This window comes from Vipera berus (genome assembly GCF_964194415.1).
Source record: "Vipera berus genome assembly, chromosome: W".
Lineage (NCBI taxonomy): Eukaryota > Metazoa > Chordata > Lepidosauria > Squamata > Viperidae > Vipera > Vipera berus.
In genome coordinates, this window is record NC_138210.1 from 54,890,726 (window position 1) to 54,918,572 (window position 27,847).

Consider the following 27,847-nt stretch of genomic DNA (forward strand, 5'->3'; position numbering starts at 1 on the left):
AGAAGTGAAGGCTGCTCCCCCAGCAGACAGCAGTGCAGTGAACGGAGTGTCCGTGACTCCCATTAGGCCTCTCTCTCCGTGTCCTCTTGGCCCAAAGGTAAGGCAAGACTTTGTGGTGGCCAAGGAAGTCAGGTGTTTTTGAACTTCCTCTCTCCACTGTCTCTCAATTTCCTTCTCCAGTTGTGGTTCCGGGCAGGATCATCGCAGATGCTGTGATGTAGCTGAAATCCAACGGTTTTACTAGAGCCCAAGATAAGAGGGTGACAAACCCTGCAAGGGTTCCAGTCCCTTTGCCATCCCAGTTCATTCATGCCACTTAATATGGGGATTGCAGGTGGCTAGTATTCATGTCCCCCTGAGCACAGGCTGCATATTACAGCAGAATAATACTGGACTGTGACAAAGGTGTTTTTTTCAGGAGGCAACTGGACTTCCTTGTTTTTCTTCGAAGACGTTTCGCTTCTTATCCAAGAGGCTTCTTCAGCTTTGACTGGATGAGAAGAAGCTTCTTCAGCTCCAAGTGGCCTCAGTGACTCTCCAAAAGAATGCAAATGACCAGCTGTCTGCAAGGAATATAAATCCTTCCATTCCCCACCATCCAGGCAGAGCTGAAGAAGCTCCTTGGATGAGAAGCGAAATGTCTTCAAAGAAAAACAAGAAAGTCCAGTTGCCTCTTGAAAAAGCACCTGTGGGACAACCGTGACCTGGATGACTGGGAATCTCCATAGACCCTGGACTGTACCATTTCAGAGTACAAGTACAGTAGTCCTCGAATTATGATCACAATGGAGCCAGCAGTTTAGAGTCGTAAGTTGTGATGGTTCTAAAGCAGATTACCACATGATCACACCTGATTTTATTACCTTTCTTTTGGGGTGGTCATAAAGCGAACGTGGCACTTGTAAAGCAAACTCTGTGGTCATTAAGCAAACTCTGTGGGGTATTTGCTGGAAAAGGGAAGGGTTTTTTTTGCAGTTTCCAGCAAAAATGTCATGATTCAAGGACACGTGACACTGCAAATGGCCGTAAATGTGGGCCAATTGCCAAGCATCCAAAATCTAGTCATGTAACCATGGAAGCGGGGGCGGACGTCAGAATTTTGAATCTGGGCTTTAAGTCCCTTTCTCAGGGTCCTGCATAATTTTGAATGGTAGCTAAGCAATTGGTAGTAAATTAAGAACTATCTGTACAGCAGGGGTGTTAAGCCCAGTCGCATCTGTACTGTGATGTATCGGGATGCTTTTTTGCCCTTGTGGGAGCTGGGGTGGGTGTGGCCTGCGCGGGCCGCATTCGGCCCGCTGGCTGCGTGTTGGACATGCCTGCTGTAGAGGAATTTCATTGGCAACATTTCTGTCCAGAAAAAACTTTCCTCAAGGAGGTAAGTAGCACGGCTGAGGCTAGCAGGGCCTAAATACTGTGCCTTGGCTGGTTATGTTTGATGAGTTGTATAACTTTCAAGAAGGGACGCGGTGGCTCAGTGGGTTAGGATGCTGAGCTTGTCGATCAGAAGGTCGGCAGTTTGGCGGGTCGAATCACGAGTGCCGCGTAACAGAGTGAGCGCCTGTTCCTCGTCCCAGCTTCTGCCCACCTAGCAGTTTGAAAGCACGTAAAAAATGCAAGTAGAAAAATAGGGACCACTACGGTGGGAAGGTAACAGCGTTCCGTGCGCCTTTGGCGTCTAGTCATGCCGGCCACATGACCACGGAGTCGTCCTTGGACAAGCGCTGGCTCTTTGGCTTTGAAACGGAGATGAGCACCAGCCCCTAGAGTCGGAAACGACTAGCACGCATGTGCGGGGGAACCTTTACCTTTATAACTTTCAAATACTCAGCAAAGTTTTCCACAAAGTTTTTCTTTGCAAAAGGAGCCCCTGAACTCTTAATTTCACAGAAGACGTAGGAAATAGAGACCTTAGTAGTCCTGCACTTGGTCTAGCCCACCTCTAAATAGGAAAGAATCTTCCCCTTAGAAATGTCACCCTTTTCTTTTCTTCCAGCCCTCCATCAGTTCTCCGTGGTTGCTTGCTCTTTTGCACAAAGCGTGTGATAAATTCAACTTAATGCACTTTTTTTTTAAACGTGCCTTCATCTAGCATGCTTGATTAGCCCTTTTTTGCTTCCTTCCGACTTTCCCCCTGCTTGGGATGCTGCCACAAGCAAGTCTTAGGGACTACATTTGCAAAGAGGCCTTTCCGTTCCTGTTGGTCCTCTGCCTCTGTTCCCCATCCTGTTGCATGTCATCTCTTATCTGCGCTGTATAAAATACCTTGAACTTTCTGTTTTTTCCCCCCCTCTTCCCTGTTTTGACATTTGTTCCTGTGTCTTCCATCCATTGTGAAATGCATCTCCTTCTTCCTCCTTGCTTTCTCATTCCACCTGCTCGCTCCAGCCACAGTTTGCCTTCACTTTGCCTCTGCTGCCTATCCCAAACCCTCTGGGGCCTTCCACGTGGAGACGACGCTTGCGTAAAACAGGGATCATTCTGGTGCCCCAGAAGGGACAAACGGCTGCTGTGAGTGTCCCAGCTAAATGAATGACGAAGGAGCCAAGAGGGGTGTGCCTTTTGTGTGGTTGCCTCCAGGAAGCCCAAAGTGGGGCTTAAAATTCTTAATCTTCAACCGAGGTGTGGGTGGCCGAGTCGGTCAGCGACTGAGTGGAATGGAGAGAAGCTTTTTCACCGGAACCCCAGCCTGCTGTTCTCTTGGCTGTTCATCCCTTTGGTGTGCATAAGATTAAAGGAAAATACTGATAATGCCACTCTGGGAAGATTCTGCAAGCATCTCCTGGCTACTGTGTGAAACAGGATGCGGGGCTGTTGATAAGGCTGCAGTTTCCTCTCTGCGCACTGTGGGGAGCTGCGTTTTTACTTTATCTGTGCATTATAAGAATGCTAGCATTTGGGAAGAGAAAATGGTTTAACAGCTTAAAGACGCCCAAGGGAGGAAATGAAGAGGGCCGCTAAGATTATAAGCTGCTGGGGTCAAGTAGTACTTCAGTAGGGAGGTTGGCCTTGGGCTGCAAGGACCCTGAGTTTGAGTTCTAAAGCCCAAAGCAGTTTGTCCCTTCTCTGGAAGAAGGTAGAGGGAAAGGAGAGAAAACAGCTTGTTACAGATAACACAACTGGGGAGGGGGAAGGACAAAGAGGGAAGCACGTTGGTCCCGTCTTCTGCTTGCCATTGGCATTCTCCATCATTACTTTTGAAGGAATGTAACTCTTGATGGGGCGGGCAGGAAGATTGCCCGCTCTGGTGACAGGATATCCAGATCATAGTGAATTCTAGAGATATCCAGATCATAGTGAATTATAGAGCTGGGCTGTAATATCTGTGCGAAGCAGACAAGGGAATCCCATCAACCCAAGGTGAAGTTCTTCCAGAAGGGAGAGCCTGGGAAATGAGCAGCACACACCATTTTTCCTGAAACTTCCTGAAAAATGTAGCAATGCATGGAGGCAGCTTTCCAGGACTTGCTTCTCCCTCCGCCCTGACGGCATTTTGAAAGCCTGTGCTGATTGTGAGTCTGGCCAGCTCTTCTTGACACCACGAGCATTAGCTCTTCCATTTTGGAGTTTACGTTGGCCAGGGCTTGGTGATGGCATGAGAGGAAGAGATCGCCTCGTCTCGCAAAGACGCTGGACTGTCAGAAGTGGGAGAGGGCTTCTGGCAAGACACTGGGGCAGCCTTGAGGTTCTCGGTGGTCCTTTATGCTGTGTTTGTATTTATGTAAACGGCATATTGGGCAGCCCTGCTTGAGAGGTTGCTTGCTAACAACCCCAGGACTGTTTGCTTCTAAATCCTATTTTAAGCAGCTGCTTATATATATACACTAGGGCAGGGGTCCCCAACCGTGGCAACTTTAAGACCTGTGGACTTCAACTTCCAGAAGTCCACAGGTCTTAAAGTTGCCAAGGTTGGGGACCCCTGTACTAGGGTAATTCCTTCATTATTTCCCCCTTTGTTTGTTTATACAAACAATAATTTTTACAGTGCCCAGAGGGACTTGAAGCAGTTTACAGTGCAATACAAATGACAAAACTCATCCACAGATCTTATCTAGCTAACTAAGCAACCAGGAACTGCCAGGACTCATGCATTCTGCCAAATATAAAAGATTTTCAGGCCTTTCTGAAGATTGGGCGGTTGGTTGGTGGTAGTCTTCATCTCAACAGGCAGGTGTCTGGAAGCATGTTTTAAGAGAGATGTTTCCGGGAAGAGCTGCTTTGAGAAGACTGCAGTCCTGGCTCCTTTCACCTGAGGTATAGTTCAGCCTGAAATCCTACCGCCGTGTTTAGTCAGTGCTCTGGAACATCTGAGGATGTGCCAAGTGGCTATTCCTTGGTAATCTCTAAAAGCTTTCAGGTGATAAAAGGGTTTTCTGATGCTTTGAGCTTTTCTTACACCACCTGCTTTGGAGACAAAAAAAATCAGAGCCCATAGCTAGCTGACTGGAAGTACTCCTGCTCTTGCCTTGAAACCCAACAAATTCTGTTTGTTCTCAGGTTGGCACCCAAAGTTTCATGCCCACAGCACTGCTTCTCCTGTAATTCCGAGAGAGAGAGAGAGAGAGAGAGAGAGAGAGAGAGAGAGAGAGAGAGAGAGAGAGAGAGAGAGAGAGAGAGAGAGAGAGGGAGAGAGAGAGAGAGAAGAAAACGAAAAGTTGCCACTTTATTACCAAGTTAATAATCTGATGTATCTATTTCAAACCAGAATTTTGGGCTTGTTTCTTCTCTTAAGGCAGGGGTCTCCAATGGCTGGCTGAGGAATTCTGGGAGTTGAAGTCCACAAGTCTTAAAAGTCGCCAGGTTTGGAGGCCCCAAGTCTTAAGGAATTCTCAGTTATTCAGGTCTTGAATTCCTTGGTCCAGCCCAGGGGTAGGCAACCTTGGCTCTTTTACTACTCGTGGACTTCAACTCCCAGAATTCCTGAGCCAGCCATGCTGAGGGGAAGGGAGAGGTTTCCATGCTGAGTCATGCTGGCTCAGGAATTCTGGGAGTTGAAGTCCACGAGCCGTAAAAGAGCCAAGGTTGCCCACCCCTGCTCCTTTCCCCCGAGTGAAAATTCCCTTCATCCATCCTGACTCCCCTTCGCTTCCCTTCCTTTTCTCTCCGCTTCTTCTGTTTATCCCTTTCTGCTTTACCCCTTCCTCTTCTGTTCCTCTCCACCAGTTGTCTGGAGGTCCCGGCCGCATCACAGAGCCAGGGAGTTTGCCAGCTCCGGCCACATGGAGACAGAGTCTGCGCAAAACAAGCAGCTTTGGAGTATTGCAGGATGCCAAGCTGGATGAAGGGGTCCCCAAGGGGGGCAGCGGCATCAAGCGCTCAGCATCCAGTCCCCGGCTTGATACAGAAGAGAAGGTGAGTTGGGCGGAGACCAAGTCCATTGGGGCAGGTCAGGCATGGCCAGCCTCACCATTCGGTTAAAATATATATCATTTGTCTCAGGTGGTTGATTCTGAGAATTGAGGGCAGCCACCTGTTGTTGGAAACACCTTTGTAAGACTTGGCCCACCCTGCACCTCTTAAGCTAGCCTGCTGCAGTCAGGTGTGGAGGAGGGTGGCATCAAGAAATGGGAAAGCCTTGGATTGCTCTCTCTTCATACGAGGAACCAGGAGAGGGGTGCCAAGTGTTCTGGTCTCCAGGCAGCACAACTGTCCCTAGTACCGTCACGTATTTGAACAGTAGCCTTTTTTGGTCTCATCTGAATCCAGTCAGGGGAAGATCCTTCAGTTTGTGGGGAAGAGTTGGTAAAAGGATCAGGCACATATTGGACAGATTGGGTTTTTGTTTCATTTCCCCCCTTTCTCATCAGTTTAGATGACTTTTTTTAAAAAAAAAAGTGCAGAGAAGAGCAACTACGATGATTAAAGGCCTGGAGGCTAAAACATATTTTATTTTTTATTTATTTTATTGCATTTATATACCGCCCTTTCCCTGAGGACTCAGGGCGGTTTACAGGGAGTTAAAAATCAACCATACAAAAGTTAAAAACCAATTTAAAAAAGATTAAACCAACCCTGTACTATTAAAAACCCCAATTAAAATAATTTTCTCCTCAGCCTGGGCCCGAGAGCTCAAAGAGCCAGGTCTTCAGGCCCCGGCGGAATGATCGGAGGTCGGGGGCAGTCCTCAGCTCCACTGGCAGCTGGTTCCAGAGGGCAGGCGCTCCCACTGAGAAGGCCCTATCCCTGGGTGTCACCCGCCGGCAATCTCTTACCGGCGGAACCCTGAGCAGACCCTCCCTGTGGGAGCGCACTGGGCGAAGGGCGTTTGAAGCCGGCAGCAGGTGTTCCCTCAAGTACCCCGGACCCAGGCCATGTAGGGCTTTATAGGTAATAACCAGCACCTTGAATTTCACCCGGAGGGCAACCGGAAGCCAATGCAGCTCGCGGAGTAGAGGTGTTACATGGGAGTATCGGGAAACCCCCATTACAACTCGCGCGGCCGCATTCTGCACCAGTTGAAGCCTCCGAGTGGTCTTCAAGGGCAGCCCCATGTAGAGAGCGTTACAGTAGTCCAAACGGGAGGTCACAAGCGCATGAGTAACTGTGCGTAGGGCGTCTCGGTCCAGATAGGGACGCAACTGGCGCACCAGGCGAACCTGTGCAAAAGCCCCCCTGGTCACGGCTCCTATGTGATCTTCAAAATTGAGCCGTGAATCCAGGAGGACGCCCATGTTGCGAGCCCTATCAACGGGGGGTAACACCTCACCCCCCATCGTTAGAGGTGGAATAACTTGGTTAACCCAAGATGCCGATATGCACAGCCACTCAGTCTTGGCGGGATTGAGACGAAGCCTGTTTCTCCCCATCCAGACCTGAACCGCCTCCAGGCACCGGGACATCACGGAGAGGGCATCACTGGGTTGGTTCGGGGTGGAAAGAAAAAGTTGGGTATCATCAGCGTACTGGTGACACCCCACCCCGAAACCACGAATGATCTCGCCCAGCGGCTTCATATAGATGTTGAACAGGAGAGGCGAGAGAACCGACCCCTGAGGAACTCCACAAATGAGAGGCCTCGGGGCGGATCTCTGCCCTCCTGTCAACACCGACTGCGAGCGGCCCTGAAGGTAGGAGGAGAACCACCGTAGAACGGTGCCTCCCACTCCCAACCCCCTGAGATGCCGCAGCAGGATACCATGGTCGATGGTATTGAAAGCCGCTGAGAGATCTAATAGGACCAGGACAGAGGAGCAACCCCTGTCCCTTGCCCTCCAGAGATCATTCACCAGCGCGACCAATGCCGTCTCCGTGCTGTGTCCGGGCCTGAAGCCCGATTGGTACGGGTCCAGATAATCAGTTTCCTCCAGGAACAGAGGGAGCTGGTGCGCCACCACACTCTCAACAACCTTCGCCAGAAAGCGAAGGTTGGAGACTGGACGATAGTTGTTTAAAGCAGCCGGGTCCAAAGCAGGCTTCTTGAGAAGGGGTCTCACCACCGCCTCCTTCAAGGCGGCAGGGAAGACACCCTCCTTCAAAGAAGCAGTTATTACTGCATGGAACCAGCCTCGTGTTCCCTCCCGAGCCGCATAAGCTAGCCAGGAGGGGCACGGATCCAACAAACAGGTGGTGGTGCTCAGTCTCCCCATGATCCTGTCCACATCATCAGGGGAAACAGGGTCGAACTCAGTCCAGATAACGTGCTCAAGACCGCCTGATTCCTCCACATCAGACTCTGCCCAGTCAGAGTCCAGGCCGGTCCGGATCCGAGCAATTTTGTCCGCCAGATGATGACTAAACTCCTCGGCTCGTCCCTGCAAGGGATCCTCTCTCACCTCCTGATTAAGGAGGGAGCGAGTCACCCTAAACAGGGCGGCCGGGCGATTATCTGCGGACGCGATAAGGGCGGCAAAGTAGTTAGACTTCGCCGTCCTTATCGCCGCAAGATAAGACCTTATAAAGGTTCTTAACTGCAATCGGTCGGATTCGGATCGGCTGGACCTCCAACCGCTCTCTAGACCTCGTCTCCGACGCTTCATCTCCCGGAGCTCCACAGAGAACCATGGGGCCCAACGGGATCTGCGCCGGGTCAGAGGTCGCATGGGTACAACGCAGTCAAGTGCCCTGGTGGCAGCCGTTTCCCAGGCCTCCACCAGAGCATCGACTGGGCTGTGGGTAAGGGTGATAGGTATAGGCCCAAGCGCCCTCTGGAACCGATCCGGGTCCATTAGGCGCCTGGGGCGGAACCACCTGGTTGGTTCCGCCGCCCAGCGGCGGGGGGTGGCATGACGGAAAACCAGCCTCAGGAGGTGGTGATCTGACCATGACAGAGGGGTGATGGACGGGGAACACCCCCCCCCAGATCATCCAACCACTGTCCAGACAGGAACACCAGGTCGAGAGTATGATCCCCCTCATGAGTTGGGCCCTCCATAACCTGGGTCAGGCCCATGGCTGTCATGGAGGCCATGAACTCCCGAGCTAACTCCGACGACCCTCCCAGTGACGGCAGGTTGAAGTCACCCAGGACTATAAGCCTGGGGAACTCCACCGCCAACCCTGAGAGGGTATCGAGCAGCTCAGGCAGGGCTGTTGCCACACAGCTGGGCGCCAGGTATGTAAGCAACAAGCCCAACTGAACCCGAGGGCCACATCTCAAGAGGAGGGATTCACTCCCGGCCATCTGGACAATGGTGGCCTCCCGGGGACACAAAGTCTCCCGAATAACCACTGCCACCCCACCGCCCCTGCCCTGAGCCCGTGGCTGGTGCAGCACCCGGAAACCTGGCGGGCATAACTCGGTGAGAGGCACCCCTCCCTCCGAACCCAACCAAGTTTCCGTGATGCACGCTAGATCCGCACATTCCTCCTCGATCAGATCATGGATGAGGGGAGCTTTGTTAACTACGGATCTAGCGAAGAATGGTTGAAGGAACTGTGTATGGATAGCCTAGAGCAGGGGTAGGCAACCTCGGCTCTTTTATGACTCATGGACTTCAACTCCCAGAATTCCTGAGCCAGCCGGCTCAGGAATTCTGGGAGTTGAAGTCCATGAGTCATAAAAGAGCCGAGGTTGCCTACCCCTGGCCTAGAGAAAAGAAGGACTAAGGGGTGACATGATAGCATTATTCCAGTATTTGAGGGGCTGCCCCAAAGAAAAGGAGGTCAGTTTATTTTCCAAAACACCAAAGGGTGGGACAGAAAACGATGGAAAGTGATCAAGGAGAGAAGCAACCTGGAATTAAGGAGAAACTTCCTAACCTGGGAGGGGGGGGATAATTTTTTTTAAAATCCCATTTATATCCCACCCTTCTCCGAAGACTCAGGGCGGCTTACAATCTAAGAAGCACAAATCAATGTGCTTAGCAATAGCCTTCATTCTATGTATATGCCTGCTTATTAGGGCTTTCCCCCCCCAAGCGGCATTATTACAAAGTCAGCTTATTGCCCCCAACAATCTGGGTCCTCATTTTACCTACCTCGGAAGGATGGAAGGCTGAGTCAACCTTGAGCCTGGTGGGATGCGAACCTGCACTAATTGCAGGCAGCTGGTGTTACTTAAGGAGGCATTAGCCCACTGCTCCACCAAGGCTCTGTTAATTAACCAGTGCAGAGGAACCTTGGCTCTTTTATGACTTGTGGATTTCAACTCCCAGAATTCCTGAGTCAGCATAGCATAGTTCAGGAATTCTGAGTATTGAAGTCCACAAGTCATAAAAGAGCCAAGGTTCCCTAACCCCTGAACCAGTGGAACAGCTTGCCTTCATTAGTTGTAGGTGATTCATCACTGGCTGTATTTGAGAAGACACTGGACAGCCACTTGTCTCAAATTGTATAGGTTTTCCTGCTAGAGCAGGGGGTTGGACTAGAAGACCTCCAAGGTCCCTTCCAGCTCTATTCTGATTGATTGATCTCCTTAAAGCAATAGCAGCAGTACTTAGACTTATGTACTGCTTCATAGGGCTTTACAGCATTCTGTGAGGGGTTTACAAATACCAGCATATTGCCCCCAACAGTGTGGATCCCCATTTTACCTCAGAAGGATGGAAGGCTGAGTGAAGGTTGATTTACAATTTAAAAAGGAGGTAACATCAAAGGAAACAAATAAATAGGCCAAACGAGCCCACAACCGCAGATAAAAAGCTAAAGTAGCTCTAGATTTTATCTCGTTGTTGTTGTTAGTTGCGAAGTCATGTCCAACCCATCGCAACCCCATGGACAACGTTGCTCCAGGCCTTCCTGTCCTCTACCATCTTCTGGAGTCCATTTAGGCTCACGCCTACTGCTTCAGTGACTCCATCCAGCCACCATTTTATCTCATAATTCTGGGCAAAAAAGACAAGATTTAACCTGATCTTTAAAAACTCAATTAGCTATACACTGAGTCAGATTTAAGGAGAGTATTTCATCATGGAGGCATCTGTGAAGAAGAAAGTATGCGGAGTAAGGCACCAGCAAATGATCTTAATTTTCAGACAAAAGATGTAGACCTATGGCAGGGGTAGGCAACCTTGGCTCTTTTATGACTCATGGACTTCAACTCCCAGAATTCCTGAGCCAGCATGGCTCAGCTTGGAAACCTCTCCCTTTCCCCTCAGCTTGGCTGGCTCATGAATTCTGGAAGTCCACGAGTCATAAAAGAGCCAAGATTGCCTACCCCTGACCTATGGTGATCCTAGGTAGAACTGTATGCAAGCCAGCCATTTTGTAATGGGTATGTCATGGACATCAGGACTTTCTCATTTGCCACTTCCCACTGGTTTTGGTAGAACGATCTCGCTTTTATTCTTGAAAACCCATGAACAGCAATTGCAGAAATGTCACTCAGGAGGAGGAGGAGGAGAAGGACAACTCGGCTCGCCAGGATAGAGCACTTTCATATCTAATGGAGAGAAAGTACAGATGGTCCTCAATGTGCGACCACAATTGAGCCCAGAATTTCTTGACTGTTGTAAGTCGAGGACTATCTGTAAAGCTGACAGATGCTGCAGCTCTGGTGCAGGAGATCTCTTGCTTGTGGGCAATATTTGGCATTTCCACTACAGGTAGTCCTCGGTTTACAACATTTCGTTTGGTGAGTGTTCAGAGTTATAACGACACTGAAAAAAAGCGACTTATGACCATTTTTCACCACATATGACCGTTGCAACATCCCCCTGGTCACGTGATCAAAATTCAGACCCTTGGCAACTGAGTCATGTTTACGACAGCCGCAGTGTCCCTGGATCACATGATCATGCTTTGCGACCTTCTGACTAGCAAAGTCAATGGGGAAGCCAGATTCACTTAACAGCCGTGTTACTAACTTAACAACTGAAGGGATTCACTTAACAGCTGTGGCACGAGAGGTCATAAAATGGGGCAAAACTCAGCTAACAACTGTGTCACTTAGCAACAGAAATATTGGGCTCAGTTGGGATCGTAAGTTGAGGACTACCTGTATTTAAAATAAAATAAAGGTTGAGGAGCGGGAACTTTCTGATCTTTGGAAAGCTTCTGCAAAGCTTAGAGGAGATGATGTTAACTAGATCAGGGGTTCCCAAGCAGGGGTGCTTGCACCCCTAGTGGGTGCGGGACCAATATACCAGGGCTTTTCAAAATTATAGTGGTATATGCATAATTTGTTGCCGTTATTTCAAACTTTTGTAAGGGGCGCGAGAACATATCGGAAGCGTTCTAGCGGTACGGGGTATAGAAAAGGCTGGAAGCTGCTGGACTAGAGCAGGGGTCTTCAAACTTGGCCCTTTTATGACTTGTGGACTTCAACTCCCAGAATTCCTCATGGCTGGCTGAGGAATTCTGGGAGTTGAAGTCCACAAGTCATAAAAGGGCCAAGTTTGAAGACCCCTGGACTAGATAATGAGTGAGCAACCTTCAGCCTTCTAAAGCAGGGGTCTCCTACCTTGGCAACTTGTGGACTTCAACTCCCAGAATTGCCCAGCCAGCTATGCTGGCTGACCAAAGAGCGGCTTGTTACATTTAAAAAAACAAACACAAAACCTCTAAAATATCAAAATAGTTAAAACCCCAGTAGATTGTACACGCTTGAAGAAAGAGCAAGAAAATGTACCCTACTCCTTCTAGTGACAATACCCTGTCAGTCCCTTAGCGTTACAGCCCCCTAGGTGCAAAATGACCGCCTGGTCCTGGCTTAGAATGGATCAGGTCTGAAACAGTTGAAATTACCTGTTCTAAGGTCAGGATGGGTTATTTTAGGATGGGAAAATTCTGCCGTGCCACACTTCGCCCACCTCTCTTTGTGAACTGTGAACTGCCCTGAGAACATGCCAGACGATGCTGCCTTGCGTTAAGTTTTCAAAAGCCGGCCTTATCGGTATCGTTTCTGAAGGTTTAAGTGGACCCAGCCTTGGTCGGGTGCAGATCATCTTTGCATATATATATATATTTTTCCACGATGCCAACAAAGCCAAAGGAGACAACCGCAGCTGAATCTCAGTTTCACGTTTAGCTCTTTTTTTCTTTTCTTTTTTCTTTTTTCTTTTTTCTTTTGGTCAAAAGCAGAACACGAGGTGTGTGGTGGGGTCCTTGGTGCTCTTCTAAGCTTTGCTCGTTTTTTTCTTGCAGACGTTTCATCCCCCTAACTAGGAAATGTCATCAGTGCTGGGTAACGAAACGTCTGCAAGAAAGCGAGCAAAGCTTAGGAGAGCAGACGCCCTCGTGTCATCCCTTGAGCCGGAAGTAGTCCCCTTTAAAAGCAGAGCTTCCTTTTTTCTCTTTGCTTTCTATTTTATTCCCTTCTCTCCTACCTCAGATCTAGCAGCTTTGCACTGTCTGTGAGCTCTGGTGGGGGTTTGTTTGTTTCCCTCCAGTGGGGGGGGGGCGGCTTTTCAGCGTGGGGGATTCAGGAGACCGAATTTTGCCACCAGTATGTCTCTGCTGTGCCCTCTTTTTCTTTTCTTTGTCTTTCCCGCCCTCTCCCTCCCGATCCTGTCATTGCCTGTATTCCCTGCAGCAAGACATCCAGGAGCTCTTGAAGAAGTGGAGCAAGAATCCCATTGGCCCATGGTTAGCCAATAGGAACACAGCTTCTGAGCCACCTGGTGACCCGGTAGGAGCCTCAGAGAGGGTGGCTGGATTCCTTGCTTGCTAGCTTTGCTTTGCTTGGGCAGGGGAGGGTTAAGTAAGTGTGTATGTGTCTGTGTGTGTGTGTGTGTGTGTGTGTGTGTGTGTTGGGGTTGCTTAGCTTGAGAGCCATGGAAGTGTAAAGGGAAGTGCATGCCTAAGGGCACCAACAGCCTCTGGTGGGAATCACATCGAGTTTTCCTTCCGCCTCTGCTCTTTCCCCCCTCTTTTTAACAATTTTTTTTCTTGTTCTGTCTGGGCCACAGCTACCCTGTGTTAGAGAGGCAGTGTCGAAGCTTTTTTGTCCTTCTCCATCCTTAGCAGTTCCTCTACCACAGGGGGTGTCAAAACTGCCGGGAGGGGGGGGCGCCGCGGGCCAGACACGTCATCGGGAAGCCGCGCCCGCCCCATTGCCGGCAATGGCAAAACCGTCCCCGATACGTTGCACGACGTCCTGTGACGTGGCGGGTTTGACATGTCTGCTCTAGCATCAAGGGAGAGATGCTCACACTCTCCCTTTTACAGAAACGCAAGGCTCACATTAGTGGGCACCCCAAAGCCTCCTGAATCTAGCTTCTGAGCACCCTCCCCCCCATATTCCTAGCCGGAGTAGAAAGTAACAGTGGAACAGCTGTCTGTCACATCTATACCTTCTTTCCTTTTTCCATCTTCTTTTACAGAACAAAGAGCCACGCCTGGCACGAGTAATCCCAACCCCCACTCGCCGGATATTTGCCCTCCCAGACACAGAACCCCACCGGGATCCCCGGCGCGCGTGAGTAAAATCCACCATGGATAAACTAAAAGAGCACGCTTTGACTTGAGAGGCCTAGATTGGAATCTTGTTCAGACGTGAAGCTGGTTAGCTGAGACAGGGCAGTTGGCTTTTCCCAGGCAGGCTGGATATTCGCCTCGTTTCTCATCCTCTAGTGCAGTGTTTCCCAACCTTGGCCACTTGAAGATGTGTGGACTTCAACTCCCAGAATTCCCCACTCAGCATAGCTGACTAGGGTATTCTGGGAGTTGAAGTCCACACATCTTCAAGTGACCAAGGTTGGGAAACACTGCTCTAGTGAGGGTGCATCTCTTGATGTTCTTGAGTGGAGAAACCCACTACTAAACTAACATGGATTAGGCGATCTTTGATCCTCCAGATGTTAGGTTTCCACTCCAGCTATCGCCAGCCATTGGCCGTATTGGCTACGGCTCCTGAGAGTTTTGAAGGAACTTCTGGAAAGTTTCTCCTTGTATTGGAAGATCTTCGGGTTAAGCGATAGGATCCGTTGGGTCTGCTTTTAGTTTCAGAGCAGGGAATGGGAAAATAAGATTCCCAAGATTCACTGGAAGAGAAGGAATATTTGGGGAAGCGAAGCTGTTGTGCTTTCCGGTGAGCGTCACAATTTTAGTCAATTTATTCGGTCTTTTTAAGAGCACCCTTATCGACTTTGAACAAGGTGCTATAGCAGTTTGCTTTTTACCGTTTGCAGTTAAAAAAAACCTAGCAATACTGTTGCGCCTTTGCAAAAAAAAAGGGGGGGGGGCAGAAAGTTTGTTAAGATATTTTTGCTGAAGCGGCAAGGTTTCGGAAGGGGAGGGGGGAACATTGCATCAAAATTAAGGCAGACAAGACCTTCCAAGGGACCATTAGCCTGAATTTTAGAGAGCAGTGGATTGGTGTCATGTAGTCTCACAGAAGTTAAGGAAGCCTCTCTAAATATTCTCTTGCGCGTGCGCTCTCTCTCTCTCTCTCTCTCTCTCTCTCTCTCTCTCTCTCTCTCTCTCTCTCTCTCTCTCTCTTTCTCTTTCTCTTTTTTCTCTTTCTGTCTTCTTGCTCGTTCCCCGCAGAAACTTAGAAGGTGGCCTTCAGATGAAGATAGATACAGCCCCTGCCCCACACCAGCCCCTCTCTTCCACTACCATCAGCTCTAGCATGGATCCCCGGGACCGCCGAAGGTGAGGGTTGGCTGGCCCAGGGGCAGGCAGTACGGAAAGCACTTAGGGCCATGGTAGATGGGTGATCCTGAAAGGCAAATAGGCTGGTCTCTGTTGATGCAGTTCTTATCCTGATCTTCTGTGAGTTGCTTGTATTATTATTGACTTTTGCCACGGATACACAGGCGTCCACTTCATGGTGTCAACGGGAGAGAATCTGGCCAGACACCTACGCCCAGTGTCTGTTTGATCTTGTCTTATTGTTGGGTCTAATAGATGAAGGACAGCTTATTCTATGTTGTGCTCCATGCTCCATACAGGATGCTACCTGTAGGCCATCTTGATAGCTGTCTCTGTCCTGTTGAGTTTGGCAAAATTAAAAGGGCTCTGCCAGCTGCCTTTTCTCCTCCCCCTCTTACATTTCATTCCTCCTTTCCTTTCCTTTCCTTTCCTTTCCTTTCCTTTCCTTTCCTTTCCTTTCCTTTCCTTTCCTTTCCTTTCCTTTCCTTTACTTTCCTTTACTTTACTTTACTTTACTTTACTTTACTTTACTTTACTTTACTTCCCCTTCCCCTTCCCCTTCCCCTTCCCTATCCCGACGTCCTGCCAATGCAACAGCTCTACGAGGCTTGGCAGGAACTAACCGGGGGCCCCTCGAAGCTATAGAAAGCATGAGGAAAAACCTTTATGTGCTGCCTAACCACCAGGGTCATCCTGCTAGGTCATACCAGACACCAGTGCGAGATGAAGAATCTGAATCCCAAAGAAAAGCCCGTTCTAGGCTCATGAGACAATCCAGGCGTTCCACACAGGTAAGAGTTGGTGCAAAAAAAAACAACGCACACAAAAAGCCACCACAACCTGGCTTGAAGGTGATGCCACACAGGTTGGGGTGCAACTGCTTTCTTGCCCTTAACTCAACGCCTGACAAAGAGTTTTGCTGTCCATCGGCCACAATCCCATCAGCATCTTCTGAAGGGTAAGGTATTTTTCTGATGGATACATTTTCCCCTTCTCTCTCTCTCTCTCTCTCTCTCTCTCTCCATCTTCATGTCCTCCTTCTCCCCCCGCCCTTTTTTTTCCCCCTTCTTTTGCCTCCCTGCGCCCATTTTAGGGAGTAACCCTTACGGACCTCAAGGAGGCTGAGAAGACCATGGGCTGGACCGGCGATTCCAAAACTCCTTCAGAACAAAGGAACAAGGAGGAGGAAAAACGGGAGAAAGAGGGGGAACAGCAATCTCAGGAGACCACGGTAGGGATCCTTTGAGGCGGATGGGTTGTATTCCAGCCCCTCCAGCATTGTAAAAAAAAAAAAAGTCCCGGGCAGGAGAGAATCTGATCTAGTGATAAATGGATCAGGGAAAAGATGAGGCCTGATCTAAGGCCGGGGGTGGGGGGTGGGTGGGGGTGGGATTACAGGTATACATGCCTACTGCTCAGGATGCAGATCCTTGCCAAGGGCCTCTGAAAGAAAGACGCAACTGGCCGTCTCCAGGCCGAGCAGGACAGTAAACGCTTTGTGACGGGATGGAGAGGGAGGTGACGACTCCTGGCTTTCACTGTGTCTTGTCTTTCCTCGTGCGTCTCTGCCAGCACCGGGCTGAGTTGAGGATCTGATGTATTTTGGCACGTCCTGTGAAGTAGGGAGACTCACCACACCACCCTTTTCAGTTCACCCCAAGCTTTAGTTTGGCCCACTACGAAATGCGGCCCTGTTGCCTTGAGCCAGGGCAAAGCAGGTTTGTCATTGATCTTCCTTCTGACTCTCCCTAACTTCATTCTCCCAACACCTCATTCAGGACTCTGCTAGGCGGTTCCGGCTCCTCAGTTCAGACAGTTCTTCCGTTTATACTGTGAATCCGTTAGTGGTGAATTCGCAGCTCCAGAAAGGTAACCCTTGTATTCAGGTGAATATTGTCTTTCTTTCTTTCTTTCTTTCTTTCTTTCTTTCTTTCTTTCTTTCTTTCTTTCTTTCTTTCTTTCTTTCTTTCTTTCTTTCTTTCTTTCTTTCTTTCTTTCTTTCTTACTTTCTTTTTCCTCCTTCGTTTTCAGTTTTTTGCTTGCTTGACATGTTTCACTGTGGACTGGCACTCCTAGCTCCTTCATCTCCTTCGATCCTGACTCATTTCATTCTCTCCCCGTCTTTGCACAGTGTCATCTCAAGGAGGTCTTTAAAGCTTTCGTCTCCTCCACGCCGCGTTCTTGACCCTCGGAACTCGGGAGGCGGACAGCCCAAACTCAGCTGCCCGTCTCGTCTTTTGTTTTTTGTTTTTTTGTTTTGTTTTGTTTTTTTAAACTGCAGGAACGGAAGTTGATAAGGCTGGCTCTGAGCTGGATACAGACCTTCGGAACAGACTGGCTATCCGAGACCGCAGGAAAGGCCGGCGAGAGAGGCGCATCACTGGTCTGGGAGGAAACTCAGAGGTGAAGGAGAAGGGCAGCAGAAGAGCAGGCTGGTGCACTGGAGGGAGGGCGGAGTTCAGGACACAGATAGGAGGTTACAGAGAAGGTGGCGGATGCCTTTTACGTGCACCCACGTTGATGGTGAGAACCTGTCAACCACATTTTTTCTTCCTCCTGCTTCTAGGGGGAGGAAGACGAAGACACTGAGCAAGTCCACAATGAAGATCCATCTGTACATAGCAGGTAGATTCCTCTATATGGGCTGAGCATGTCACAAATTCAGAAAACACTTACGTGACTCTGCTGGCCTCTCTCTCTCTCTCTCTCCCTCTTCTTCTCCCTCTCTCCCCCCTCCCTCTCCCTCTTTTCCTCTCCCCCTTTCTCCCTCTCCCTCTCCCTCCCTCCCTTTCCCTCTCCCTCTCACCCTCTCCTCTCTCCTCTCTCTCTCTCTCTCCCTCTCCCTCTCTCTCTCTCTCCCACTCCCTCTACCTCTCCCTCCCTTCCTCTCTCCCCCTCTCTCTCCCCCTCTTCCTCCCTTTCCCTCTCCTTCTCCCTCTTTCCCTGTCTCTCCCTCTCTCTCCCTCTTTTCCTCTCCCTTTCCCCCTCCCTCTTTCTCTCCCCCTCCCTCCCTCTTTCTCTCCCCCTCCCCCTCTCCCCCTCTCCCTCTTTCCCCCTCCCTCCCTCTCCCTCTTTTCCTCTTCCCCTCCCTCTCCCTGTCCCTCCTTCCCTTTCCCTCTCCCCCTCTCTCCCTCCCTTTCTCTTTCCCTCTCTCCCCCTCCCTTCCTCTCCCTCTCTTTCCCTCTCCCTCTTTCCCTCTCCCCCTCTCTCCCTCCCTCTCTCTCTCCCTCTCTCCCCCTCCCCCCTCTCTCCCTCCCTCTCCCCCCTCCCTCCCTTTCCCTCTTTCCCTCTCCCCCCCCTCTCTCCCTCTGTCTCTCTCTCTCTCTCTCTCTCTCACACACACACACACACAGACACACCCCTGGACAAAAGAGAACTCATATCAAAGTAATAAATTATTTACATTTATTATTTAGTAAATAAATACATGCATGCTGTCATTATAAATATTTTTCAAAACGCCTATCCAAGGCAGCTCTGGATTGCACGAGGCCTGGACATTTCAGAAAAGGCTCTTTTGTGGCCTTGTATCTTGTATTTTGTGGCCTTGTAGGGACGCGGTGGCTCAGTGGGTTAGGACGCTGAGCTTGTCGATCAGAAGGTCGGCAGTTTGGCGGGTCGAATCCCAAGTGCCGCGTAGCAGAGTGAGCGCCTGTTACTCGTCCCAGCTTCTGCCAACCGAGCAGTTCAAAAGCACGTAAAAATGCAAATAGAAAAATAGGGACCACTACGGTGGGAAGGTAACAGCGTTCCGTGCGCCTTTGGTGTCTAGTCATGCTGGCCACATGACCACGGAGACGTCCTCGGACAAGCGCTGGCTCTTCGGCTTTGAAACGGAGATGAGCACCGGCCCCTAGAGTTGGAAACGACTAGCACGCATGTGCGGGGGAACCTTAACCTTTACCTTTATCTTCCAAAAAGCGGGGAAATCACATCCGTTCTCGCATGCTTTTCAGAGGCTCCGGAGGCCGTGTGAGAGCAAGGCCCTCTTGCACAACTTCCAGAGAGCAGAGATCCCCAACCTTTTGAGCACCAGGGACCAGTGCCACGGAGAAAAGTTTTTCCATGGACCGGAGAGTGCATGGTTTTGTGTGCTGCCTGCATCCCATGGATGGGGCTTTGCTTGTTTGTGCGGACCAGTTGTTGGCATGCCGCGGCCCAGTACCGGTGCATGGACCGGGGATTGAAGACCCCTGGTCTAGAGGCCTGGCATGTCACCAAAATTGACATGGCGTGTGACCCGTGACCCACGTGTGAAAGATTCACCATCATTGCCCTGTAGTGGAGCAACGAACTGTGAGCACTATATGGATAAAAGATTCTCAGCCATCCAGATAGAGTTGTCTGGAAGTTGAGTCTGGAAGAAATGGTTTTTTTCTAGCCTGGGACGAGGCTGCTGAGATTGTAGCCAATGACAAACCTAACATTGCTGGAATGAAACAAGCTTCAGGTGGGGACAAAGTGGAAGAAGCATTGTGTGTGAGTGTGTGTGTGTGGGAATTCCATAGTGAAATGAGTGCTTTTAACAACGCTCTCTCTCTCAACGCATCCAGATACACAACACGGATCAAGCATTTTAGCCTCCGAGGGAGGCTTGGGCAACTACACAGTCCAGGGCTGCCTACACGTGATTGCACTTTCTGGAAATTGTGTCACAGCACCAGGACTTCTTTTCTTGTTGGTCTGAAATGCTTCACTGCTTCTCCAAGTAACTTCTTCAGTCTAACCCTAACCCTAACCCTCCCCGCCCTTCCCCCTCCACAATGCTTCTTCCATTTTGTCCCCTCCTGAAGCCTGTTTTATTCCAACAATGTTAGGTTTGCCATTGGCTACAACCTCAGCAGCCTCGTCCCAGGCTGGAAGAAACCCCATTTCTGCATTAACACATGAAACCGGCACATGTTGTTGTTGTTTTGCTAAAGCACCACTGGTCTTTTATGTTTTCCTTTCCAATCTTTTTCTCCAAGTTAATATCGTGCCTACCTAAATTGTTGTTGTTGTTATAACTTTTATTCATTAAACATGAAACTCAGTCAACTGAACACTCAAGTTGACTGGCACTGATGGTTGACACGGGTTGCTGCCCGCATCCTAGGTATCAACCCCAGGTACCTCCTTAAAATGTAAGATGTTCCGAGTAGCGTAGTTTTTTGTCGCTTTGCTGGAGTTATTACTGCAGGAAGCTGCAGTTTCTTGATGCGTTTTGCAAAGTTTTTGGACCTAGTTCCCAGTGCCCCGATGACAATGGGTAGCATCACTGTTACGCGTTTCATCCATAATCGCGCAGTTTCGATGGGCAGGTCGCGGTATTTCGTAATTTTCCCCAGTTCTTTTTCTTCGACTCTGGCATCTCCTGGTAGAGCGATATCAATCAACTGTACGATGATGATGATGATGGTTGTTTTGTTGTATTATTATTATTGTTGTTGTTGTTGTTGTTGTTATTATTATTATTATTATTATTATTATTATTATTGTATTATTATTATTATTATTGTTATTGTTATTATTATTGTTGTTGTTATTGTTATTATTATTGCATCATGCAAAGGAGCCAGCAGAGGGCAATGCTCACCACCTCCTTCTGCTGCTTCTTTTCAGCGATCACTTAAACAGCCTTCTGCCAAACCGGACGGCCCCTCCGGGCTGCCAGAGAGGGAACAGCGCGCCTTCGGGCTGCAGAGAAGAACCGGACAGTTATTACAAGAAAGTTAGTGCTTGGAGAAGGAGGGTTTTGCCCTCACCGGGGCAGGCAAAAAAAAAAGCAGCTGCAAAGGAAGGGGGGGGCGTATCTTGCACTTGGCTCATCTTTCTCATTGCCTCCTTTTTCTTTTCCTTCCACCCTCCCGCGTGCGTCTCTAAGCTGTATGAAGATCTCTTGATTGAGAATGAAAAGCTGAAGGAACAGTTGCAGGAGGCGCAGCTCCAACTCACGCAGATTAAGCTGGAGCTGGAAAGAGTGACCCAGGTACGTAGGGGGCAGGGCAAGGCGGGCCCCTTCGTGGGGGAGCTGGATGGAAGGGGGAAGGGGAGGACCGAAGAGGCGTATTGGGACTGAGAACCTTAGCAGGCAACGCTGGTGAAGATTGGAGAGAACGTAGAGCCAAAATCTACTTTAGAGGTATTGGGATACAGAATGTGGGGCGATGTGCTTAAGATCTAGGATCAGGAGCAGGGTATACTCGGGTCCACCCTACGCAACAGACGTTCTCTAGGTATCCGGGCCAGTTATTTTACTTTATTTATAGCCCACCTTTATTATTTGTAGAAATAACTCAAGGCTGCGAACATGCACAACACACCTTCCTCCCTATTTGCCGCACCACAATAACCCTCCGAAGTAAGTTGGACTTGAGAGAGAGAGTGACTAGTCCAAAGTCATCCAGCTGGCTTTCACAGCTAAGGAAGGCAAAGCTTGAACTCACAATCTCTTGCTGTCTACCTCTTAGGGTTGTTGTGGGCAAAAAATAGGAGGAGGGAACACCGTATATCAGGGCTTTTCAACCTTTTCACCCATTGCACCACTTTTAGGATATGGCAACATCCGAGTACCACCAGTTGCCTAGCAAGGTGTCAAAAACTTGATGACAAAAAAAAGGAAAAAAGTGATGAAGTACAGGTAGTCCTCGACTTACAACAGTTCACTTAGTGACTGTTTGAAGTTACAATGGCACTGAAAAAAGTGCCCCCCCAAGCCACAGCCGAGCAAGACACCTGCCTGCCCACCTGGTGGCACTATTCCTCCTGTCCGAGGTTGTTGTGAGCATTTCTGCTGAGGATTGGCAGTGGGGGTGGGGTGGGGGTATGTTTGGTTTTTATTCTCTCCCCCCCCCCATCTGCTGGGTGGTTGCAGCAGGTTTTGGTCACTTCACATGGCCCTGGGACACTGTGACCGTCATAAATCAGTTGCCAAGCATCTGAATGTAAATCACAAGACCCTGGAGATGCTGCAACATTCCAGCTGATCGGCGCTTCTTCTGGGCTCAGAAGCACCAGGATCAGCGCCGAGCTCCAGTTGGAGCCTGGCACTGATCCTGGCGCTTCCCCTGAGCCCTGACAGCCCTGCAACTCCAGCCATCTCTCACTCAGGCTTGTGCGGTGCTGCCACCGGTTCAGCTCCTTCCCTCCCCCCGCTACCATTTTTCTAGGATGGTCGCGTACCACCTGCCAGGTGCCAATGTACCACAGGTGGTCCCCGTACCACTGGTTGAAAAGCCCTGCCGTATATGCCTCCTTTTCAGCCTACCAGGTAGACCAGAAAGGAAACAGGCCAGATAATCTGATACCACTTAATTAAAAAGCTCCGTTAACAAAATCTCATGCAAGTCTGAAAGTACAGTTCTCCCGCGGTCACGTTTAGTAACACAAGGAGGGTCCCTTGCTCTACCCACTGTGCAGCTGTGGGCTATGCTCCCTCTTATCTAACTACTCCCTAGGCAGCATCTCCTCTCCCCCTCCCCTCCCCGCCCATCATTCTTACAGGCCATTACGTTATTTGACCTCCAGAATGAAAGGTCAGCTATAAAGTTAACAAAGAAATAAAATACATAGCTTTAGCGTGTATTTGCTTTAGATTTCCATCTTTGCAATTAATCTGGAATGAATTTTTTTAAAAAAATCTCAGTAACTGTACTGAGTAATCTTGATTGACTGCTGTTTCTCCCAGTGTTTGCAATTCTGGCTCACCTGTGGGTATCTTAAGGAAGTGACTTAAGAACCGACAGATGTAAAATGGTTTACTAGAAATGGATGCGTAGCCCTCCTCCTAGTCCAGGCGACATTAATCCAGCCTTTCCATCTGTGAACTCGCTTGTAGAGTGTGATCTTCGGATGAGGCGCATGTCTGGATTTTCAGCGATGCCCCCACCCCACCCCCAGCCTCAATGATAAACCACTTCTGTCCCTGAGGTTCACGTTCCTGTCTTTATCTATCTATCTATCTATCTATCTATCTATCTATCTATCTATCTATCTATCTATCTATCTATCTATCTATCTATCTATCTATTTAAATTTATATGCCGCCCTTCTCCCTAAGGACTCAGGGTGGCGCACAACAATAAAAATTAAAAACATAAAATAGAAAATTTAAAGAAGAATTAAACAATAAATACAATAATTATATGACAATTTAAAAACCAGTAAAAAGCTAATTAAAAACGTAGTCAGTCCAGGCCCGCTTGTTGGAACCACCAGGTCTTCAGGTCACGGCGGAAGGATCGAAGGTCAGGGGCCGTCCGCAGCTCCGGGGGCAAATCATTCCAGAGGGTCGGCGTGCCCACAGAGAAGGCTCTCCTCCTGGGGGTCGCCAGCCGGCATTGCCTGGCCAACGGCACCCTGAGGAGGCCGACTCTGTGGGAGCGAACCAGGCGATGGGAGGTTGACAATGGCAGCAGGTGGTCTCGCAAGTACCCCGGGTTTAAGCCATGTAGGGCTTTAAAGGTGATTATCAGCACCTTGAATCGCACCCGGAGGGCAACCGGAAGCCAATGCAGCTCGCGCAGGAGTGGTGTAACATGGGAGTACCGAGATACTCCCATAAGCACCCGCGCGGCCGCATTCTGCACCAGCTGAAGCCTCCAGGTGCTCTTCAAGGGCAGCCCCATGTAAAGAGCATTGCAGTAATCCAGACGAGAATTGACGGGGGCGTGGGTAACCGTGCATAGGGCATCTCGGTCCATTCCCTAGGTTGCGTATTGCTGTATTGTATGGTTTATTATTATTTTACCAGTCGTACCCTGTCTTCAGATCTGCAAGGGGGAGGGACATAAATGTTTAAAAAGTAAAGCACAGAAATGATTTTGAGTCTTTTTTTTTTTGGTTCGGCCAGAGGCAGGAGCGCTTTGCTGAACGACCGGCTCTTCTAGAACTAGAGAGATTTGTAAGTATTTGTTCCTCCCTCCCTCCCTATTCCTTCCCCTCTCCTGCCTTGCCAGAACTGACCGATCAAACAGGTTGATGCCACCTTTGGGGAGAAGCCTGTCAGTGAGGCAACTATGCTGTTGAGGAGAGGACAGTAACTGACTGGGCATTTTTACCCGTTCTGAAGGTTGGGGTTTCAAGGAAAGAGTGTACGCTTTTAATCTAGGAATCAGGGGTGTCAAACTCAATTTCACTGAGGGCTGCATCAGCATTGCAATTGCCCTCAAGGGGGCCGGGTGGGTATGGCCATGGTGGGCGGGGCCTACTGGGTGGGCGTGGCCAGAGTGCGTATGGCTTACTGGGTGGGCATGGCCAGCTCTACATCGTTCGCATCAAGGGTGCCTATGGGGGCCTGGGCAGGAGTGGGACAGATCTGAGGGTCTCTGGCAGAAGGAGGGTCTCTGGGCCAGGGCCAAGGTAGTGGGGGCCGTTCCCTCACTGTTTCCAGGATGGCTTCGTGGGCCTCATGAAACCACTAGGCGGGCCGGATCCCCCCCCCCGGGCCTTGTGTTTGACATGTCTAATCTAGGTTATTTGCATCTCCCCTAGAAGGAGAGCAGTTCCTTGACCAGTATATGTGGCCTGTAGGAATTCTAAACGGCACAACATTAAACTTACCCAGTTTTATTCTACAGAGGTTGATTTCTCCCCACTCAGCAGAATTGCATGCTTAGGATTCCTTTCCTGCATCCCCTCTTACTTCCATCTCTTTGTCCCACCTTCCATCTCTCCCCAAACCAGGAGCGTCGAGCGTTGGAAAGGAAAGCCGCTGAGCTGGAGGAAGAATTGAAGGTGACTCTTCTCTTGCTGAAGGGAGCTGCTCCTCTGGCTGGGAGCAAGGAAGGAGGAGGAGGTGGCGGGGAGGAAGTAGGTTTGCAATACAGGTAGTCCTCGGCTTACGACCACAATTGAGCCCAGAATCTCTGTTGCTAAACAGGACGGTCGTTAAGTGAGCTTTGCCCCATTTTCAGACCTTTCTTCCCCCAGTTAAGTGAATCGCTTCAGTTCTTCATTTAGCATGACGGTTGCTAAGTGAACCAACGTCTAGCTTCCCCCGCTGACTTGTCTGGTCAGAAGGTTGCAAAAGGGTGATCAGCACATGATTCCCACCTTCCTTTTAACCCTCATAAAAGACACGCCAGTTGCCATGTGAATTTCGGTCACGTGACCGCGGGGATGCTGCGACAGTTGTAAGTGTGAAGAGCAAGTCCCGAGTCACTTATTTCACTGCTGTTGTCAGTCATTAAACGAATGGTTGTAAGTCGAGGACTACCTGTAGCCGAAAGAGGTGCCTTTGGGCGTTTGACTTTGTATCTGCCTTTCCCCTCACAGGCTGTGTCAGATCTGAAGGCCGACAACCAGCGTCTTAAAGACGAAAACGCCGCTCTTATCCGTGTGATCAGCAAGCTCTCCAAGTGACCACCATTTGCTGTCACTGTCCCCCGGCTTCTGTCTGAAGCAGGGACCTTCCTCCACACACCCCACCACCGCCACCACCACCACATGTACCAAGATATCCTGAGCAGGGACAGGAGAAATACATGGAGGATAGGGTTGGTCCCCTTCCTCTCACCACCCAGACACTCCAGACGCGGGCTGTTCTGAGGCTTGGCCGCATAGGCCCCACCAACGATTTGTTTTCCCCAGAAGTTTGTCTCGACGCCTGCTTCTCCTCCCCCCAGCCCTTCCCCCTTCCCAGAGACAGTATTTATTTTGTGGCTTCCTTGAGTGATGCTCTTTGCTGCTTTTCCTCCAGGGAACAAGGGGCACAGGGATGATAGGAACCAGTCTTTCTGGGAACCCTTAGGAGCGGGGTGGCCAGCATTGTTGCTGTGGGGAAATGGGATTATTAACAGGCCTTCTTGACAAACCAGGTCCTTACGGTTAAGCTTGGCGGCCCAAGAGACAGGTTACCCAGCAGTGGCCATGCCGTTGGGTGGAAGAAACGTCTCGGGTCGCGAGTCCCAGCGTTCTTCCGTCGGCGGCACACATCCTGACTAGCAAATGCCGCCAGAGGCCGGCAAGCATTAATGGATGGGATGGAGGGTGGCCTCTGGTCTTTGCCGAGCTAAAAGGAAGTGAGCAGACGGATTGCAGCAGCGATCCACGGCAGTCTCGGCCGGGGCCAAGCTGTGAGAGATCCCTTGGTCACTCACCAGGGGAGGCTTGGGAGTCGTGCCTGATTAGCTGTGAGGATGACGACGAATGTCAATGGCGGGGTGAGAGAGGCAGCAGCGCCGTGGAGGTTCTGCTCTTTTCTCTTTGCACCTTAACCCTCGGGTGCAAAGATTGCGTTGTCCCCTCTCTGGTCTTTGAATGTCCATAAAGTTAGGTGGATTTTTTTTCCCCCAGAAGTGCACCTAACTCAGGCCAAAGGAAACCTGCCTCTTCCTTCCTTCCTTCCTTCCTTCCTTCCTTCCTTCCTTCCTTCCTTCCTTCCTTCCTTCCTTCCTTCCTTCCTTCCTCCCGCCGTTTGGACCACAGCCTTCTGCCAACCCCCCAGCTTGGTGATGATGCTGGCACTGTCACCGTGAGGTTTGAAGCCAATAAGCGAGGCCACAGCCAAAGCCCACACTTGACATGGTTACCTAAGTTGCCAGCCTTCACTCCTGCTTCTCCAGGAGCTGTGCTTCCTTGACCTTTCATTTTTCTAGCTCCCTGGGCACCATTTGTCTCCCAGAAGTAATCTGGAGCTCCAGCTTAGCGGCTGTCCCATATTTTGCTTCCTGCACGCATGCAATCCAATACTTTTCAATGTTGAAACTGAGGGCTAGAAGTACTTCAAAGTGAAACTGAGGGCTAGAAGTAATTCCAAGAGGAAAAAAAAACGGGTCCAAAGTACTACCCTGAAAAACCTGTTCGTGTGTGTGTGCGTGCGTGCGTGCGTGTGTGCGTGTTTTTCCTGCGCTATCATGAGCCAAGATTCCTTTGCCAAAATAAATAATCCCTTCCTTTTCTGCCATGGCCCCTTCTTCCGATTCCCCACTTTTCTTCCCTCCACCTGCCCTCGTCCAGGGACTCCCCCCACACCTCCCTCCATAAATACCTGTACATAACAGAAGTATTTTCTATATGGCTGCATTGCCAACAAAAACCAGAAGAAAAATGCAGAGAAACTTAAATGTGCAATATCGCATGAGTATTTTTTTTCCAAAGAAGTCTCTATATTGTACTTGTTTATTCAGCAGCGCAGCTGCCATTGTTTTAAAGAACCGGGAATCGAAATGACCGTGTTTGAATATAATAAACAAAATTTAAAAATTGGTGTCTGAATGCTGCCTTTTCTCCCATCAGTTACGTAATACCTGTCTGAAAGTAGGGATACAAGAGCTGTAGGTGGTCCTTCCTCAGCAATGTGCTCCCCAGTTGTGTTGGACTTCAATTTCTGAAAAGGTAGAGGGTTACAATTGAGTTAGATCAGGGTGGGCAGTTAGGGCCATTTTACAACCTATGGACTCCAACTTCCAGAATTCCTGAGCCAGCCATGCTGGCTCAGGAATTCTGGGAATTGGAGTCCACAAGTCAGAGTTGCCATAATTGCCCACCCGAGTTAGATAAAAACCATGGAGGACACACCTATTAGTGGTTCTACAAAGGCTCCATAGTCAGAGGTATTTTCGGCATGTGGTAACTCGAGTTGCCGTTGAAGAAGATCGTTGCTTGGATGTGCTACACAGCTGTGGCCATAGTTGCTCCTAATATTGAGATTCTTCCTTTCAAGGCCTCAGGAGGTCTTCCCAACATAGTTTCAAAGTTATTGGTATACAGTACTATAAATCCATCCCACCTTCTCCACATCTGAAGATTTCGTGGCCTTGACCTGAACCCAACTCGAAAGAGGCTTCTCTAATTTGTTTGTTGTGCGTTAAGCCTTCTGGCTTAATATAGCGCAGCCCTTGTCACTTCACCCTCGGGACAATTACAAGACAATTTGTTAGACTGGAAGCTGATT

At 49.6% G+C, this 27,847-nt stretch overlaps 1 protein-coding gene across 4 annotated transcripts in view; it reads left to right on the plus strand.

Annotated features, from left to right (window-relative positions):
• The window catches only part of LOC308676222 (protein phosphatase 1 regulatory subunit 12C-like), a 57,925-nt gene extending 30,769 nt beyond the window's left edge, over window positions 1-27,156 (plus strand). For 2 of the 4 annotated variants that reach the window (XM_081342018.1, XM_081342021.1), the window contains exons 9-22: window positions 3-97; window positions 5,164-5,352; window positions 12,911-13,006; window positions 13,701-13,795; window positions 15,674-15,764; window positions 16,067-16,204; window positions 16,752-16,842; window positions 17,255-17,376; window positions 17,540-17,598; window positions 20,575-20,683; window positions 20,837-20,941; window positions 23,804-23,854; window positions 24,637-24,687; window positions 25,228-27,156. In XM_081342018.1, the coding sequence (XP_081198144.1) occupies window positions 3-97; window positions 5,164-5,352; window positions 12,911-13,006; window positions 13,701-13,795; window positions 15,674-15,764; window positions 16,067-16,204; window positions 16,752-16,842; window positions 17,255-17,376; window positions 17,540-17,598; window positions 20,575-20,683; window positions 20,837-20,941; window positions 23,804-23,854; window positions 24,637-24,687; window positions 25,228-25,314 (1,379 nt within the window). In that variant the 3' untranslated portion in view covers window positions 25,315-27,156. The remainder of the gene's footprint in view (window positions 1-2; window positions 98-5,163; window positions 5,353-12,910; window positions 13,007-13,700; window positions 13,796-15,673; window positions 15,765-16,066; window positions 16,205-16,751; window positions 16,843-17,254; window positions 17,377-17,539; window positions 17,599-20,574; window positions 20,684-20,836; window positions 20,942-23,803; window positions 23,855-24,636; window positions 24,688-25,227) is intronic. The other 2 variants (XM_081342019.1, XM_081342020.1) reach the window with 2 other exon arrangements.
• The last annotated feature ends 691 nt before the right edge of the window (window positions 27,157-27,847 follow it).